The sequence below is a fragment of the Lonchura striata genome, chromosome 23, assembly GCF_050655825.1.
Source record: "Lonchura striata isolate lonStrDom1 chromosome 23, ASM5065582v1, whole genome shotgun sequence".
Lineage (NCBI taxonomy): Eukaryota > Metazoa > Chordata > Aves > Passeriformes > Estrildidae > Lonchura > Lonchura striata.
Window position 1 is genome coordinate 4,507,204 of NC_140725.1, and position 17,965 is coordinate 4,525,168.

Below are 17,965 nucleotides of genomic sequence, written 5' to 3' on the forward strand. Positions count from 1 at the left end.
GGGTCAGACCTCCAAGAGGGGGTTCTTTGAGCTGGGGGTTATTTTGGGAGGGCTCCAGATTCGGGTATCAAGGAGGGGTGATGGAGAAGAGACTTGTGCCAGCTTGCAGGTGAGGGGAGCACAGGTAAGCAGTTAATTAATTGACAGTGAAATTATCAACTGCCACCCACTTAATAGAGGGTGGTGATGGATAAAGACTCTGCTAAATTATTGCCATGGTGCAAAGTTTCAATAAAAAAGGATTATAAAGGGCAATGTTGGGCTGAGGTTCTCAGCGCTGTGGGCAGGGACTCCCAGGGCTTCGGCCACTTTGGAGGAAGGGGGAATGGGTGCAGGGAAGGCATGGAGGGACCCCAGGTTGTGCTGAACATCCCTGCGGAAGCTGAGGACTGACAGCCCCGAGCTCCCACCCCTGCCCACGGCGGAGCAGCCGGCTCAGCCCTTCCCGGCACGGCAGCGCTGCGGGGCCGCCCTTCGCCTTGGGAAATCTGACATTCCATGGGACACGTGGGGATCCGCCAGGAGCCTCATCCCTTCCCCCGGGAATCTCCTCCTCGCTCCCGGGAGCTCGGGGGTGACTCATGTGCGCTCTTTCGTGCCGGGCGATGCGCTCCTGCCCTGGGCAGGCGCCGACCCGCAGCAGCGCCGCCGAGGGACACCCGCAGGTGAGCGGCCTGGGGACCCCCTCTGCCGCGACCCCCGGCCCCCAGGAGGTGGGGAGGGCCCTGGGGAAGTGCCTCTGCCCAGCCTGGCACCAGGGAGATGGGCACTGCCGGCAGCGTGCACAGGGAAGGAGGAATCTGGGGTTTGAGCGGCTGCCACGGGAGGGACGAGAGCCGGGAGCGCCCGTGGTCACCCCATTCCTGCGGGTGGGTGCAGTGGCTGAGCTGTGCAGAGCAGGGGATGTGTTCACCCCTCGGGAGGGGGAATCTTGTTATTTCACCGGTAGGCAAAATATTTAAGGAGAGGCAATGGCAAACGCAGCCCTGGGAGTCTTTGCTGCAGCTCCACGGCGCATGGGGTGCGTTCATCTGGCACGATGCAAGTCAAATCAGAGGGCAAACCGGGGTCAAATCGGCCACGCAGGGGGCTGGGCTTGGTGAAAATTGGTAGTTTTGGCTGCCCGGCTCCACGGCAGCCCCTCCGCCGTGCCGTGGGCTCCCGGTGCGCGGGGACACGGAGCGGGGGCACCGGGCTCCTCCTGCGCTGCCCCGGGGAGCCACGGCAGATTCCAGCGATGGGAGAGGACGCGGCAGCGGAGTCACGCCCCGGCTGCTCCGATTTGGTGTCTGCCTGGGCCAGGCCTGGCAACGTCAGGGAAATTAATAACAAATACCTGGGCAACGAGGCGGGAGCAGGGGCGGGATGGGGCTGAGCCGTGCACCGGAGGTGGCTGGAGGATGCTGTGGCTGTGGCAGAAACCTCGAGCGTTGTCACGTCCCCGTCCACAGTGGGGACAGTGCTTGGAGGACGCGTGTCACCCAGAGCAGGTCTGTGCTGCCAGCGGTGTCCCTGCGTGCCAGCACAGGTCAGAGATGGTCCCAGCAGCATGGCTCGGTGCTGTGAGGCACACAGGGGCTCCGGTGGGGAATTTCTGCTGCTGCTTCAGTGTCTGTGTGTTCTTTCTTCCCAGGCTGGCTAACAGGATCGGGGAGCCATGAACTGGGGGTCGTTTGAGGGGCTCCTCCGTGCCGTCAATGTGTACTCCACAGCCTTCGGCCGCATCTGGCTGTCCCTCGTCTTCATCTTCCGCCTGCTGGTCTACGTGGTGGCGGCCGAGAAGGTCTGGAGCGATGACCACAAGGACTTTGATTGCAACACGCTGCAGCCGGGCTGCACCAACGTCTGCTTCGACCACTTCTTCCCCGTCTCCCACATCCGCCTCTGGGCCCTGCAGCTCATCCTGGTGACGTGTCCGTCCCTCCTGGTCCTCATGCACGTGGCCTACAGGGAGGCCAAGGAGGAGAGGCTCCGTGAGATCAAAGGGGACAACTACCGCCGCATCTACCCCAACCCCGGCAAGAAGCGGGGCGGGCTCTGGTGGACGTACCTGCTCAGCCTCATCTTCAAGGCCAGCGTGGACGTGGTCTTCCTCTACATCTTCTTCCGCTTCTACAGGAACTACACCCTGCCCCGGGTGGTGAAGTGCGAGCTGCCGCCCTGCCCCAACGTGGTGGACTGCTTCATCTCCCGGCCCACCGAGAAAAACATCTTCACGCTCTTCATGGTGGTCACCACCTGCATCTGCGTGGTGCTGAACATCATTGAGGCCACCTACCTGATTGGGAAGAGGTGCCACGAGTGCCTGGAGGCCGGAGGAGGGGACAGCCGGCGGCACAGCCACGACTGCCCCGTGTCCTGCGCCGACCCCGTGGGCACGGGCAGGCAGGTGTTCCACGGGGCTGACTACAAACCCCCCACGGCCACCATCCCGCTCACAGCCTCCTGCCCCACCACGCTGTCCGAGGATGAGGCTCAGTCCTAGAGCTGCCCACCTGGCCTGCAACTCCCTGGCTGCTCTTCCTCCTCTGTGCTCCAGTGCAGGAGTGCTGAGGGTGGCAGCACCCTGGAGTTGGGCTGTGCTTGAGGGGTCTCTGCCTCTCCTGTCCTGGGAAAGGCACTTCACATCAACCTGCTGAATCTGGGGGAAAGCAGGGGCCGTAGAACACGTGCTGTCCCTGGCAGTGACAGGGAGCAGCAGCTCCATGGCAGCTGTGAACTGACAGTGGTGTCCAGACTCTGAGCCTGTACCAGCCAGGACAGACACCCTGATCCCCCAGGAAACCCGTCTCCCTATCTCTCACCCTTCATCAGCCACTCTGTGGGTGTCAGGGTCACCTCAAACTGATGCAATTGTCATTAATAACACTTATTAGTTGAGTGGGGACAAGAGCAGGTCCTTGGTGCTGCAACCACCGTGGTGAAGCGCAGGCGTGAGGATCCGGCCAGGCAGGCAGAGCCCGCTGTGAGCTGCTGGATCATCCTGCCTGGCCAGGGCAAAACACCTGAGCAAAACAGCCAAACAGAGGAGAGGAAAAACACCCCAAGCATTGATTAAATAATACCATTAAATGTCAGAATCTGATCTCGTTTATTGCTGTAATACATCGTGTTCGGCCGTGACACGGGCAGTGCTGCCATTTCCGAGGCCATCAGAGGCAGCTGAGCATTAGCTGGCATGAATAATTAACAATAATTTCATGGCAAATGCACTCACAAGCAACATTAACACTGAACATGCAGCTCGATCTGTTACTGGTTTAGCTTTACTCGGAGGGTGTGATAATCATTTTTTCCACGAGCCGTGGCAGGGCCAGCGCTCCCTGGCTCTGTCCCAAAAGCGGCACGGGGGGCGAGGGAAACCATCGCTGTGTCCTCTGTGTGACTGAGGCCATTCTCAGTGAGAGATCATTGCAGTGATCCAGCTGAGACCCTCCATGGGTAAAACAGCTCTTTCCCACAGTGGGGGGAGGCTGAGGGGCTGCTGCACCCAAGGGGATGCTGGGGATGGGCAGGGCTGAAGGGAAGCCAAGAGCAAGCAGGATGGGAGGGCAGGGACTGAACCAGCCACTGGTGGGGGTGAGGATGGTGGAGAAGCCCTGAGGGAATCCTGGCCACGGGCCCAGAGCCCGCAGCAGCTCCTTGTGCTGACACAGGGACTTTGGGGACCTTTGGGGTCAGAGATACAGATCATGAAATACACAGGGAATTTTCTCCAGTTCTCAGGGGAAGCTGTGCTGGCACTGCCTTCCCTCCATCCACTCCTCTGCTGGATTCTCCACCTGGAAGTTTTCTTTAGGAAGTGCATAACGTCAGAGGACACAAGTTGTTCTTTGTGTGCGAGCATTGCTCCGAATTAAAGAGCATGGGCTGGGCTGTTTGTTTTCCAGCAAGGTTGGCCACTCCTGCTGCAGGCTGGAGAGTAAAACCACAAGGAGTTCCCCTCTGCAGGCACTAATGGGGACAGGGATGAGCCCCAGGAAAACCACCCAGTCCCACTTCCACGCACCAAAGCACAGCTGGAGCTGCTGCCCCTTGCGAGACACCTGAATTTCCACTTGCTGGATGTTGTTGGGCTGTTTTGTCGTGCTCAGAGCAAACACTGCATGTCGGAATCTGAGGTATTGATGATCCCGAGATTGTAGAAAGTCTCTGCCGCAGCTCTGTCCTGCAGGGCAGCGTGTGGGGCTCTGCCCTCAGTGGGATGTGACAAACATTCAATACCAGAAACTCCCTGGGCTGGATTTACAAGAACGTGCCAATATCTGTCACCTACGTTGGACAGTGGGTCCCCAGCCTGAACCAACAGAAAAATGCCAACACCACAGTGAGACATGGAGGGTGTGAAGAAGGAGAAAAAGGACAAGGCACACCCAATTTCTTCTATCTTGTCCCCTTTGAACTCCTGATTTAGAATCCTAAAATTTTACTTTTGCACCCGTGCCACACTTAATTATTTCTTATATCAAACACTCAGAGCTGGTAATTCATCCTGTGAGATTGAAAATTCTTTTCCATTTGCAGAGATCACAGCCAGTGTCTCTGGGGGCTCTGTCCAGGGGGGTTCCTGACCCCTGCCAGGGTCCCAGACCTGCCAGGGCAGCCAGGGGGAAGCTCTGGATTCCCACAGCTGCAGAGCTCTGGGTGTCTTGCACCATCCAGACTGGGGATAAGCAGCAGTCAGCCAGAAAAACGGGAGCATTTGACTGCTTGTTCTGATATTGGTGCTGCAAAAACAGGGGTCTGGATACTGGGGTATCTCCTGGGATGCAGGGTCAGCAAACCAGGGGGTGTGTCACAATAAGAGCTGAATATTTCCCAGATTTTACATCCTCACACAGGAAATGCCCTGTATTTCCTTGTGGGGTCCCAGAAGACCTCCTAAATTTTGGGGTGAGAGGATTTTAAAGAAATCCACCACTAACTCCAGCCCAGGCAGGGATGTGGAGGGGATTGCGTGCACAGGTCAGGGTAAATTTGCCTTCCCAACTTGGGCTTGTTTCTGCCCTGGCCAAAACTTGCCTGTTTGCTGGGAATGAGGAGAATCTCTCTGATTTATGTCCAGCCCTGGCTGTGGCTCTCAGGACCCCATGACTCCTCTGCCCCTGTTCTTGCGGGGGAGTCTTGTCCCTGGAGGGGGACAGCTGTTGGCAGGCAGAATCCTGCCAAGCTTCATTTAAGACTCTTCTAAAAAGGGTCTTGGGGGTTTTTTCCTGCTCATTTGGCATACACCAGCTCCACTGTTTGGGTTTTTCCTTTATGGAAGAGCCAAGGTTGGTCTCCCTAAGTCACTGGGTGTTTCAGTGCTCACATCTGGCACTGAGGCCTCTCAGCCGTCACCCTGCTGTGTCGGAGCGGGGTGGCACCAGGGTGACACGTCCTGGGCACATCCCTGAAGCTCCCAAGTGCTGAGATCTGCAGATCCACGCTGGCACCTTGCCCCTGCGCCCCCGCTACCAGCGTGGGTGCAGGGATGTGCCCCTTGACGGATTTATGGATTTCTCCAAACACCCAGCTCAGCATTCCAAACACTGCAAGCATGGGCTGCTTCAGCTCCCCACCCAGCTGCCTGAGGGGGATCTTCTGCCTGTGCCCAATGCACCTGAATTTTCTCACCGTGACCACATGGCCACTCCAGAAATTCCAAAACTGCAGGCAAGAGGCTGCCCAGGGGTGATTTGGCTCTTCAGCTGGCCCCTACAGGGTTTGGCCATGGGGCAGGGAGCAGCTGCCTCTGCGAGGAATCAGAGCTGCCCGTGCTCCACAACTTCCCTCTCCCCAGGGTGTTTCACCTCACAGGCCACAGTCCCCAGATTCCTGCTGAGCTCCCCTCATCAACATAGCTCAAATTCCCAATCCAAGCAGCTCCAGGGTGAAGGGAGGCTCCGGAGCCCCTGCGTGGCTCTCATCCAGGATTGGGGTGCCCCTGGCTGTCCCCTCCTCCAGGCTCCTCCTATCCTGCACCCCCAGGCTCCCACCAGGGTTTGCTTTAGGTCTCCTGGGCTCCCATTCCATTGTCCCCAGCCTGGCAAACCCTCACGGGCTTTATTTGACCTCCTGGAGACAAAAAGCCTCCAGGCAAGTGGCTGCTGGTCTGCCAGGAGAGCAGGGAGCAAATCTCTGCTGGCACCAAGCACCCTGGGGCTCTTCAGACCTATGGGAGGGGTGGCCTGGTGAGGTGCTGAGGTGGCTCCAGCACGGCCGATCGGCCCCAGGGTGTGCCAGAGGATTCCAGGGAAGCCTCGGGGCACTCTAGAAACCAGGTGAGCGGAGGGAAGTGCATTCCTGCCCCGCTAAATCAGCACAGGCATCTGTGGCGGCTGATCCATGGGCCAGCCGGTGGGATGGGGTGACTCGGCCTCCTGGAAGCCACCGGTGCTCTGGGGAGAGGGACACCCCCTTTAGGGACACCTCCCGGGTCCCATGGGGGTGCAGGGACCCTGGTGCCACCCTGCTCCATGAGAAAGGTCCCACCTGGCCACACCGGCCCCGCCAGGGCGGTGCCTGCAAGTTCCTGTAGGTTGGAGATACCGATGAGCTGTTGCAAAACTATTACTAAGGCAAAATCATTTCAAAAGTGGGTTACAATTGCGTAATCGGGGACTCTCAGCAGCTCTTGTGGTGGGCCCACAGCTGGGGCACGCTGCGAGGTCTCTGTCTCTCTGCCCAGACTGTCCCTGCAGGGGACGGGACATCTCCTGGAAGGAGCTGCTGGTGTTCCCCGTGCAGGAACGTGTCTGTGCTGATCTCCCTGCGGGATGTGACCTGCCTTTTTGTTGTTCAAGCCGTGCGTGTGTGTGCATGTGCGCAGCGAGAGCCTCTCCAGGAGCTGTTTGCCAGACTCACCCAGTTACTGGGAACCAAACCAACCACCCTTCCCCTCCCCTCACAGGCTCAGACAAACCCTGCCTGTGCAGGAGGGCTGTGCCTGGGAAGGAGCTCCCCTGCTCTGAGAGGCACTCAGAGAATCTGGACACCTTCCTCTGGCTCTCCCACCTGGACAGGTACGTGGGGCACAGGGTACTCTGGGCTGCCAGGGTTGAGGGGGGACAGCCTCGTGGTGTAACGGGGGGCAGGTGGGACCTCGAGCTGCTGTGACCGTGGGGTTGGTTGTGGGGATCCCAACATCACACAGTGCCACTTTGGGACCCCACAGGCCGTGCCAGGGTCACCATCCCATGGGGTGGTGAAGGGGGATGGCACAGCGTGGCACCCCAAGGGGCAGCAGTGGCCGCCCCAGGCCTTGCACCTCTGTCCCACTCCCAAAAGAGGCAGAGACCCCCCGAGAAAAGTGTCTCTGCTGAGTTTGCAGCCTTAGGTGGGAGCGGGGCGCCGTCGAGTCCAACGCCCTGCGCCCACACGGGGCAGGACCCGGCTGTGACGCAGTGGGTTGGCATCCCGGGGGCTGGCAAGGGTGCCGGGCTCTGTGGGAGGCAAACCAGCACTGCCGACACAGCTGAGCACACCTGAGCACTGCTCCTGCTCTGCCCGGCTGCCACCCGGCACTGGGGAGCCCCGGGGGCTCACGCTGTGTGCCACGGGGACTGGCACGGAGCTTGGCACGGAGAGCACAGCTCCTTCCTGCTCCGCTGCGGGTCCATGACCGGAGCCGGCGCTGGGCTGAACCGGGCACACGGGTGCTGGGCAGGTGGGTTTTGGGCAGCTGGGTGCTGGGTTGGTCTCACTGGCAGCAGGGATGGGGTCATGGGTGAATTGGCAGGCTGGTGAGGGGGCACAGGCTCTGGGGGCATGGAGGTTCCATCCACACCAGCTTTTATGAGCAAACCAGTAGTTCCCCTCTCCCAGTTTTAAATCCAAGGGTTGGGTGGGAACACAGTGATTGCTCCCCACCCTGACCCCCGCCAAGGGTTTGCCAGGGAGGAAGATCTGCTTTTAGACGGGGCAGTGAGAGAAGGTGTGTGGCCATGGGCAGAGGCACAGCCCTGGCACTTGGCACACGCTGCCAGGGACCCCAGCCTGGAGCCACTCAGCCCAGCCACCCTTCCCGGTGTGTCCCTGGGACAGAAGTGTGGGAGCACAGCCACAGGTTCGTGGCTTGCTGCGGGTGGCCGTGGGCAAGGACAGGCTCCCAGAGTGCTCCATGGGCTCTGGGCAGTGCTCCAGGTTCTGTTCCATTCCCACAGCCCTGGGACACCACAGTGCACCGGATGAGAGGACTCTGATCACCAGCCCGCCATCGCACCCTGGCTATGCCCCGTGCTGGACACTTCCCACCCCACAGCCCCCGGTGAGCGGGGAAGGAGCCTGAGCCTCCTCCAGGTACGTCTCGGAAGGCACCGGGTGGGCAACAGGCAGCGCAAATTCCTTAAAAGTGAGAGCAACCCAGTGTTCTGGGAATCCCTTTGCAGGGCAGGCACCTTCACAGCCCAGAGGGTTGTAAAAACCACCTGGGTTTGTAAATCCAGGTGTAGTAAAGCTCTCGGTCAGGCTTGGCGTGTCTCCTCACACAGGGCAGCCCCAGGCTGAGCTGCAGAGCCGGTTTGGCCGTCGGGTCCTCCGGCGTTGCTGCCGGAGCAGGAGCAGAGCGCTGGCCAGGGTGACATGCTGGTGACACACGCAGACTGTGACACACGCACACTGTGACACACACGAACTCTCACTTTCTGTAGCCCCGCTGTCACCTGTGTTTGGGCTGCCTCAGGTATCACCTGGGAGACACAAAACAGGTCCCTGGCACCCCAGCTGGGACAGGAGCAGCCATTTCCCCTTTGGCTGATGATCCTGGCCTGCTCCTGCAGAAAGTGCTGCCAGTTTGCACCAGCACACACAAAAAAAAGAATCAGGCACAGAGCTGGTGGCAGGGACTTGGCCAGGTGGCTCATCCCTGACAGCAAAGGCTCCGTCAGAAGGAAGTGCAGATAGACTGAGTCACCTCTGCCACCAGGAGTGTGGGAGGATGGGCTTTACTGTCTGCAAGGGTGAAGAGCCCCCGTCCTACATGAGTGTAATGTGGTGGGGGAGAGGGTTGAGTGTCAGCGAGAGATGTGCAGCCCAGTGGTGTCTCCCACTGCTCCTTCTGCCTCTCCAGGTTGGGTGACTCTGGTCTCCCTCGGCTGCCATGGATTGGAAAACGCTGCAGGCGCTGCTCAGCGGGGTCAACAAGTACTCCACAGCCTTCAGCCGCATCTGGCTCTCCATGGTCTTTGTCTTCCGTGTGCTGGTTTATGTGGTGGCGGCCGAGAAGGTCTGGGGCGACGAGCAGAAGGATTTCGATTGCAACACGCGGCAGCCGGGCTGCACCAACGTGTGTTATGACCACTTCTTCCCCATCTCCCACATCCGCCTCTGGGCCCTGCAGCTCATCTTTGTCACTTGTCCTTCCCTCCTGGTCATCATGCACGTGGCCTACAGGGAGGACCGCGAGAGGAAGAACCGGGAGAAGAATGGAGAGAATTGCCCCAAGCTCTACAGCAACACGGGCAAGAAGCACGGCGGGCTGTGGTGGACCTACCTGTTCAGCCTCATCTTCAAGCTTATCATAGAGATCCTGTTCCTCTACCTCCTCCACAAGATGTGGGACAGCTTCGATTTGCCACGGCTGGTCAAGTGCGCCAACGTGGATCCCTGTCCCAACACCGTGGACTGCTACATCGCCCGGCCAACCGAGAAAAGGGTCTTCACCTATTTCATGGTTGGAGCCTCCTCCATCTGCATCGTCCTCACCGTCTGTGAGATCTTCTACCTCATCTTCAAGCGAGCTGTCCAGAGGGCAAGGAAATGGAGGAAATCCACCAAGCGCTCCGTCAGCTACAGCAAGGCCTCCACCTGCCACTGTCACATGAAGTCAGAGGAGAAGGACAACAAGTCCCAGCCCAGGTGTGTGGCAGCCCTAACTGCTGTCTGAAGGGTGCTGGGAAGAGTGGTGGGGGAAAGTGTCCTGGTATGTGCCAGGGATGGTTGGAACCACGGGTGACCACCAGACTCTTCAGCCAGGACCTCAGTGGCTGTAAGGGGAGGGGGACACATCCCTGGGAACTCTCCTGCTTGGGATCACGGGCACATCCCTGGCTGTCCCAGGGGTGTGGACACGCTCGGTGGCAGGTGGGTGCTGGCTGTCCATGGCCATGCCTGAGTGTGTCCGTTCTTCCCACAGAGGAGAAGAGCTGTGAGCACACCCGTCCCAGCCGGTTCACATTCCCCTCAACTTGGCTTTTCCAGCCTGCCAAATCCTCAAACCCTCAAGAGTCAACCCGTGTGAAAAATGACTAAACCCAGTGAAGTAATGTCCCCGGAGAGAGACCCATGGGTGCCTGAGCAGACACAGGTAAGGCAAGGACAGCTCTGGAGCTCTGCAGGTGGCAGTGCCACAAGCATGGACATCACAGCAGCACACAGACCCTCAGTGTCCCGCAGCTTCTCTTGGGTCCTGCAGCTCCTCTGCTCCCATGCTGGGTGTGAGTGCACCCAGCTGGTGCCCAGCCAAGGGCTGGTGTCATGCCAGTCCTCCCAGCTCACTGCTCCTCACACATGCGCTGCTTTCTTTCGTACCAAGAAACCAAAGGAATTCTGGGCTCCGTGGCCAGGGCTCTCTTCATGCACCCAAAGTAATGACAAAGGACCAGGGCTCCAGTCTGTTAGCAATTGTTCTGCTGGCCCAGTTTGCCCGGTTTGCCATTTCTCCCCCTTGGCTCACACAAGCACCAAGCCATGTTCTGCCCAAAAGCCCTTGCTGGCTCTGCTGCTTCCCTTGGTGCCTCTGTGTCCCCCCTCACCTCAGATGCACATCACACACGGATCCAAAGGGCCAATAAATGTCGTGTTTGGAGACACCAAGATCTGCTCTGCACGCTGGAAACTGGGGGCCTGGGGAGGGCAGAAGACGTGGATTTGCAGAGGTTCCTCAGGAGCCCACAGCCAGGCCCTTCTCATCCGCCTGAGCTGGGCATTGCTTGAGCCCACAGCCGAGCTCACGTCCGCCCGTTCCGCCTCTCCCAGCCTGTCACGCGTCGTTAAACTTTAATTCAGCAGAACCTCACGCTGGCCCCCAAGGAAATCAAGGAGGGATGAGCATCAATTATTTACTAAACCTTGATAAATATTACAATAAATAGAAATGATTTCCATTTAATCTCTCCTTAAGCAGCACTAGCGGAGGGTCCGCTGTTCCCAGCTCTGCTCAGCCCGCCCGCGTTTCCGAGCCCCACGAGCGTGTTGGGGCGTGCTGAGACCCCCGACAGCAAAGCTCTGCCTGGAACCTGCGTGGGAGTTCCCGGCCGGGCTCCGGTGGGGCTCATCCCGAGAACCGACGGGACGCGGGATTGCAACTGGGCTCCGGTGGGGCTCAGCCCGGGAGCCTGCGGGACGCGGGATGGGGGCCAGGCACGGTGGGGCTCATCCCAGGAACCGGCAGGGCCCGTCCCGGGAACCGGCGGGACGCGGGATGGGGGCCAGGCACGGTGGGGCTCATCCCAGGAACCGGCAGGGCCCGTCCCGGGAACCGGCGGGACGCGGGATGGGGGCCAGGCACGGTGGGGCTCATCCAGAACCGGAGGGATGCGGGACCGCAGCCGGCTCCGGTGGGGCTCCAGCACCACCCAGCGCCCGCCGCGCCGCACGGACCCTCGGGGGCAAACCACGAGCGCCGCAGCCGCGGTCCGGCCGGGGCGGAAAAGGACGGAACATCCCCGGGACACCGGGCGGGGAACAGAGCGTCCCCGAAACGCCCCGCCGGGCAGGGAATTAAACATCTCCCGGACACGGGTCAGGGGACGGAGCATCCCGGGGTCTCTGGCTCAGCGGGTTTGCCCAGTGGCGGGTCCGCAGATGAAAGTGCGGGAGGCAGCCGGGCTCCACACCGTTGCCCCCCAGCTTCGGCCCCGACGGGTCTGGCCGCCCCCGCTCCGCCCGCCGGGGCCGCCCCCTCGTCCGGGGGCCACGGGAGGGGGCGGCCCCGCACACCTGCGGCTCGGCCCGGCCCGGTACTAAGCCCCGGCCCCCAGTTTCCTGCCCACGCTCCTCCTCCGGCTTCCCCGGGCCCCCAATAACCGGAGCCACCCGGTCCGACCCCTCGCACTCAGCGCGGCCCGAGCCCGGCGGGACGTGCCCGGCGCGGCGGAGGTGAGAGCGGGCACCGGGCTGGGGACGGGGCACCCCGCTGCCGGGGGTTCCTTTAACCGCACAGCCGGCACTTCTCTGCCTAATTAGCAGCGGTTAATGAGGAGCCGGGGCTGTGGCCGCCCCGTCCCTCCTCGCAGCCGGGCTGAGCGCCCGCGGGGTGCGGGCTCGGCTCCCCAGGATCCCGGGAGAGGCAGCAGGGTGGTGAGCGGTGCTCGGGATCTCCTGGCGATGGGAGGGACTGGGGCTGGGTGTCCATCGCCCCGCAGCAAGGGAGCCGGTGAGGTGTTGTCCGTTCAGTTTGGGGTGAGCCCTGAATCGGCTTTGGGGTGGCAGCTGTACCCCAAGGGGTTGTGCTTTCCCTCTAGACCATCCTGCTCTCTGCTTTTTGGGAAAGCCAGGGCAGCAGCAAATTTGTGAGCTCCCATAGTGCCTCCTCGCCCTGAGCTCCCAAAACCCCACTGGCTTCAGGCTGTCCTTGGAGTGGCCAGGAGAGCCACGAGCTGTGGGTGCTGCTGGGAGGGGAGAATCCCTGTCTCTCCCAGCCCTCGGTGCCTGCACTGTGTAGGAGGAGCCCTCTGGGGCTCCTAAACCCTGCCTGGAACCCTCCCTCCCTCAGAAGTGGGATGTTCCTCAGAGGGTTTGCTGGGCCAGTCTGCAGAGCAGCTATATCCTGAAAAAGCACGGAGTTTAAGTGGTCACATCTGCCCTGTGCTCCCCAGCATGGAAACAGGGAACTGACGTGTCTTCTCTCTGCTGGCAGAGGCAAAGGCTTCCTAGAAGATGGGTGACTGGGAATTCCTGCAAAAACTGCTGGACCAAGTCCAGGAGCATTCGACGGTGATCGGGAAGATCTGGCTCACCGTGCTCTTCATCTTCCGCATCCTCATCCTGGGCCTGGCCGGCGAGTCTGTGTGGGGGGACGAGCAGTCGGATTTCGTGTGTAACACCAAGCAGCCAGGCTGCACCAACGTCTGCTATGACAAAGCCTTCCCCATCTCCCACATTCGCTACTGGGTGCTCCAGTTCCTCTTTGTCAGCACCCCGACCCTGATTTACCTGGGCCACGTTGTCTATCTCTCCCGCAAGGAGGAGAAGCTGAAGGAGAAGGAGAGCAAGCTTCGGGCTGTCCACAGCAAGGACCCGAAGATTGAGGAGGCCCTGGCAGACCTGGAGAAGAAGATGTCCAAGATCTACATGACAGAGAGTGGGCGGCTGAAGATCCGGGGGGCGCTGATGTGGACGTACATCACCAGTGTCATCTGCAAGAGCATCTTTGAGGCCGGTTTCCTCGTGGGCCAGTGGTACCTGTATGGCTTCTCCATGGTGCCCCGCTACGTGTGCAAGAGGGACCCGTGCCCCCATCAGGTGGATTGCTTCATCTCCCGCCCCACCGAAAAGAGCATCTTCATCATCTTCATGCTGGTGATGGGCCTGATCTCCTTAATCCTGAACCTCCTGGAGCTCTTCCACCTCTGCTGCAAGAACCTGCTCAGCAACATCAAGAAGGTGTCAGGGCCAGCTGGACCGAGCCAGGACACCTTTGTGGATGCCATGGTCTCGAGTCCCTACTCACCCAAGCACTATCCCTTCCTGCCCATGGCCGAGAGCCACGCGCCCTCCTACCAGACCTACAACAAGCTCTCCAGCGAGCAGAACTGGGCCAACTACCGCAACGAGGAGAACCTGGCACTGGGCAGCGGCAGCAGGCCCCTGTCGGACCCCTACGCCCCCGGGCCTGCTGAAGCCTCCGCCCCGGAGGAGAAGCCGGGCAGCCGGCCCGGGAGCTCAGCCTCCAAAAAGCAATACGTGTAGTGCCGGGCTGGCCCGGCTGGCAGGGGGACATCCCTCGGTCCCTTGTGCCTGCAAAGGTGCTGGCTGCGGGCAGGCAGCTGCCTCCTGCCTGGTTCTGAGCTCTACACATTCCCCTCTGGAGGCTCCGGAGACCTGCCCGCCCTGGGATGGGATGCTCGGGAGCGCGGCCGTGGAGCGCAGCCTCCGCTCTCGCCGCTTTTCCCTACAGACCCTGCAAGGAAGGAAACTGCACCGAGTTCCCCGGGACGCCGTGTCCCGTGTGCCTTGCCGTGGGAAAGGGAGAAAGCCCCGGAGCCACGCCGTGGAACAGGCTGTCCCCGAGGCCGTGGCTGGAGGCTGCTGGCCACTGGGAGCTGCGGTTCAGCCAGACCCCAGAGCCTCGGCCAGCACGGAGCCAGGAGAGCGGCCGTGGGAAGCTGCTCCTCTCCTGCCTCCACACGGAGCCGGGGACTGCCGGGAAGAGCTGGGCTGGGGCAGCGCCGACTGATCCTGGCCAGCAGCCCCATCCCCTTCCAGCAGTCCTGGCATCTGCCCAGAGTTCGCTGCAGAAGCTGCCCCCTCCCATGGGACACGGAGGGGTTAAGCCAGCTCTGCTGTGACCAGCAGATTCCGATGGCTGCAGGGGCACTGGGGGTGACCCAGGAGTGTGAGTTCCTCCCCTCCCAGCCCTGGGCTCTTTCCCATGGGATGTGTGCCTTTAAGTTATTTTTAACCTGCTGGGCTGAGCATGGAGTTTCTGCCTTAAAGGTGCAGTTTGCAGGGACTTTGGGGAGCTGTGTCCAGCCTGGCCATGTGCCTTGGAGCCCCGTGGGGTTTAGGGAGGAATCAGCCCAGCTGATTCCTGAAAGTTTGAGGGGTTTTGGGTTTTTATTACTTTGCACTAGTCATCTCCTGCTGTGGGCTGGGTGGGGGGGGGGTGTGGTGGAAGGACCAACTGTTGTCACAGGAGCTGTCACCCTGACTTCCCCAGCCCCCTGAATGCTGTGAGAGGGGATTGTCCTGCTGTGACCAAGGGGCTGCAGGTCCTGTGTGACCAAGGTGTGAGTGAGGGTGGGGTGTGGGCACTGCCCTCAGCACTGTTTCCCTTCCCCTGGCAGATTCCGTGTTGCATTTTGTTGAATAAAGTTGGATGAATGAGAAAAGGTGGCGGTGGTGTGTCTGTGCTTCCTGATGCCCCCAGGAGGGCACGTGAGGGTTTGGGGCTGAGGAAGGGGGAAATGTTGTGCTGTGGGGTGATGGGTCCAGGGTGAAGGGGAAAGTGGATGCCCAGTCGTGCTGCGGATGCCACGCACCCACTGAAAGCACAGCCCTCCCTGCTGTGGCCTCCTGTCCCCTGAGCCCAGCCTTCATTCAGGGTTTTGACAGAACTGTCACGTCCCAGGCTCATGGTGGCCCAAAGCAGAGCTCAGCACCTCTCCTTCCACTGCAGATAAACGCAGCAGAGGCCACGGAGCTGCTCGTGGCTGCATAATAGGTGGAAATGAACCACAGATAAAGGCACACAATGTGGCTGGGGCTGTTGTTCAGCTCCCCAGCCACACCAGGCCAGAGCAGAGCCTGCTCTTGTCGAGGGCCTCTCCAGTGAGGGTGGGACAGGCTAAAAATACCCTGGAGAAAATGAAATATGGGTGATACGGGGCAGTATCGCTGCCGTCGGCCGCTGGAGGAAATGAGGAGGGAGGCACCCAGCGGTGCTGCCCTTGGGCTGGCAGCTGAGCCCACCCTGGGCTTCCTCCCTGCTGGGGACAAGGGGGGATGAAACCCCCTGGGGTGGGGGTCTGGGCACACCACCAGCTCCCAGCTCTTCCCTGTGCCCTGCTGGAGGATGCTGGGGTAGATCCACTGTGGAAGGACCCTGCTCTGCTCTCTCTGTCTCTGGAGGGACCCTGCCTTGCTCCCACTGTTGCCCAGCTGGGACTTCCCAGGCCACTCCAGCACAATGTGGGGCCCCATCCCAGCGCTCCCCAGGAATCAGCAGAGCCCTGCAGCTCTGGGGGGAGCAGCTCAGTGTGCTGGGTGAGGAGGAAGCACAGAGCAGCCGTGCCGTGTTTACCCACCACAGTGTCCCCAGCTCACCTCCCCTCTCCTGGGCTCCTATTTTTATTGGCACTGGGGAGCATCACACTTTTCCGAGTGACCCAGAAGATGGAAAACAAGATGGCTGAGACCCTCCCCACCCCTTGCCTGGATAGCGCAGTGCCCAGGCGCTGCACAAACACAGCTCCGTGTCCCACTATTGTTCCCGTGTTGTCACAGAGTGCCTCGGGGCGGCTGCGGTGACCCCACGCCGCCGGGACGTGCTGCCAACAACAACAGCGAGGGGCTTGACCTGCGGGCCAGGCTGGGCAGGGGGCAGCAGCAGGGCTGGGGTTGGCAGCAGCTGCTCAGAAGGTGGGAGGGCAGCCCTTAGGCAAATAAAAGTTTGGAGCTGATAAGAGCCCGGGCTGGCCTTTGGCACAGCCCGGGGATGGGGACAGACAGTGGCCAGACAAGCCTTTCTCACACCTCCACTGGCCTTTCTCACACCTCCACACTCCCTCCTGAGCAAACAGGTCCCTCTGGTACCTTGTGGGAAGGGCACTCACTGCCCCAACACCCAGCCCTGGATGCTGATGCTGAGCCCCATGTTGGCACAGGCAGCCTGGGGGCTGCGGTGAGGGGCTCCCATGGGCACCCCCAGAGTTAAGAAACACTTCGAGGCAGTTCTGCCAGTCCTGGAAGGACCACACACTCCCCAGAACCCCAATTCCTGCTGGGGATGTTGGTCTAATACCAATTACAGTCCCCAGGAGCCTGGGGCCCCTCTGCAGGGAGGTTTTTGCCCTCCTCCCAGTTAGGACAAGTTGGTGCCAGGCACCCTGCTCAGCTCTGCCATGGCCTGGGACAGAGGGCTGTCCTGCCTGAAAGGCTCTGCCTGAGGCGCTGGCCAAGCACCAAGGAGTTTATTTTTAACCTTTCCCAGCATACAGCAAACAGCAAGTGTCTAAATCTGACCCAGCCAGGAAGAGCCGAGGTGGAAGCAGAATCAGCTGGGAAGGGCAGAGAGCTGGGCAGGAGGGTGCCAGGCAGGGCCACAGCGTGGCCACACTTGCCCACAGGGCCCTGTTTACACCCAGGTGTGTCCTCAGGGGGAGTGGCAGCACTCAGGAGCTTCCTCCTGGGCCAGGCACGGAGCCCTGACCCAGCATCCGTGCCCACCGTAGCCACTGTTGGGGCAACCCCAAAGCAGGAATAATCCCCTGCCCTTTGCAGCCGCTGCCAACGGTGCATGGCGAAGGAAGAGCAAACCCCACGGAGCTCCCTTCCTCCCCTGGGTTATATTTAGCCCTCCTCTAGGGTCCCTCCATGCACGGGCATGGCAGACAATGCGGCCCAGTGTGAGAACTGCAGGAGGGAGGAAACGCTCTCAATAGCTGCATCCTGACATTGTCGCTCACCCCCGGCCGTTTCCTCGTGTGGAGGCACCAGGACTGCAGTGCCCAGCACCCTGTGCCCACCCTGGCATGGTTCCTAACCCTGCCAGCAGCTCAGGGCAGCATCCTGATTTAACGCCAGGCAAGAAGAGGCTGCTGCCTGCAGAGCCAAGGGCTTTTTGTGGCATGGGAAGATCCATGTGGCCTAAAAACAAGGACCCACAGTGGTCCTGGAGTGCTGGGGATAAGGAATCCACCCTGAGCTGTACCTGCAGGAAGAGCCAGTGCAGGGAGAAGGGAACAGTCCCACTGTAGCTGCACCCAGCTATGGCTTGAGGGAAGTGATTTGGTGTAGAGCAGAGCTGCTCCTCTCCCACGGCACTTCAGGGCTTTTTCTGGCCATAGAAGGAGCCACCAGGAGCAGCATGGAGGGACCATAGCAGGAAGCGAGACTTGGAGGCTGGGAGAGACTTGGCTGCTCTCAGGAAAAGGGCAAAACCAGAGCCTGGGAAAAGCCTGGGCTGGGAGAGAGCAGGAGTCTCAGGGGCTGTGGGAGACACGCTGAGGGGATGTGCTATTTGCTCTCCAGCACAGCAGGGTGAGCACCCGCCGTGTCCCGGGGCTGTGGGGACACTGTGCATGTCCTGGGGCTGTGGGGACAC

General features: G+C 60.7%; 3 protein-coding genes across 13 annotated transcripts; all 3 read left to right on the forward strand.

The window, feature by feature from the left end:
- The first annotated feature begins 498 nt into the window (after positions 1-498).
- On the forward strand, positions 499-3,083 carry LOC110484292 (gap junction beta-5 protein). Of its 3 annotated transcripts, none has more exons than XM_085559771.1 (2): positions 499-665; positions 1,634-3,083. In XM_085559771.1, exon 2 carries the CDS (start codon positions 1,658-1,660, stop codon positions 2,483-2,485), a length of 828 nt encoding a protein of 275 aa, XP_085415897.1. In that variant the 5' UTR covers positions 499-665; positions 1,634-1,657; the 3' UTR covers positions 2,486-3,083. The 3 variants fall into 3 exon arrangements, with proteins under 3 accessions (XP_085415897.1, XP_021410510.1, XP_085415896.1); XM_021554835.3 differs by lacking the exon at positions 499-665 and adding an exon at positions 1,356-1,490 and having other exon boundaries at positions 1,634-3,076; XM_085559770.1 differs by lacking the exon at positions 499-665 and adding an exon at positions 1,379-1,528 and having other exon boundaries at positions 1,634-3,076.
- A 3,161-nt stretch (positions 3,084-6,244) lies between these two features.
- Positions 6,245-11,089, forward strand: GJB3 (gap junction protein beta 3). 6 transcript variants are annotated; one of them, XM_085559775.1, is made up of 5 exons: positions 6,245-6,263; positions 6,893-7,004; positions 8,145-8,280; positions 9,050-9,837; positions 10,180-11,089. In XM_085559775.1, the coding sequence occupies exons 4-5, from the start codon at positions 9,080-9,082 to the stop codon at positions 10,217-10,219; spliced, it is 798 nt and encodes a 265-aa protein (XP_085415901.1). In that variant the 5' UTR covers positions 6,245-6,263; positions 6,893-7,004; positions 8,145-8,280; positions 9,050-9,079; the 3' UTR covers positions 10,220-11,089. The 6 variants fall into 6 exon arrangements, with proteins under 6 accessions (XP_085415901.1, XP_085415904.1, XP_085415903.1 ...); XM_085559778.1 differs by lacking the exon at positions 6,245-6,263 and having other exon boundaries at positions 6,887-7,004; positions 10,115-11,089; XM_085559779.1 differs by lacking the exon at positions 6,245-6,263 and having other exon boundaries at positions 6,902-7,004; positions 8,117-8,280; positions 10,115-11,089.
- GJA4 (gap junction protein alpha 4) lies at positions 10,146-15,032 on the forward strand. Of its 4 annotated transcripts, none has more exons than XM_085559772.1 (2): positions 10,146-10,285; positions 12,839-15,032. In XM_085559772.1, exon 2 carries the CDS (start codon positions 12,859-12,861, stop codon positions 13,888-13,890), a length of 1,032 nt encoding a protein of 343 aa, XP_085415898.1. In that variant the 5' UTR covers positions 10,146-10,285; positions 12,839-12,858; the 3' UTR covers positions 13,891-15,032. The 4 variants fall into 4 exon arrangements, with proteins under 4 accessions (XP_085415898.1, XP_085415899.1, XP_085415900.1 ...); XM_085559773.1 differs by lacking the exon at positions 10,146-10,285 and adding an exon at positions 12,031-12,355; XM_085559774.1 differs by lacking the exon at positions 10,146-10,285 and adding an exon at positions 12,031-12,279.
- Positions 15,033-17,965: the final 2,933 nt, after the last annotated feature.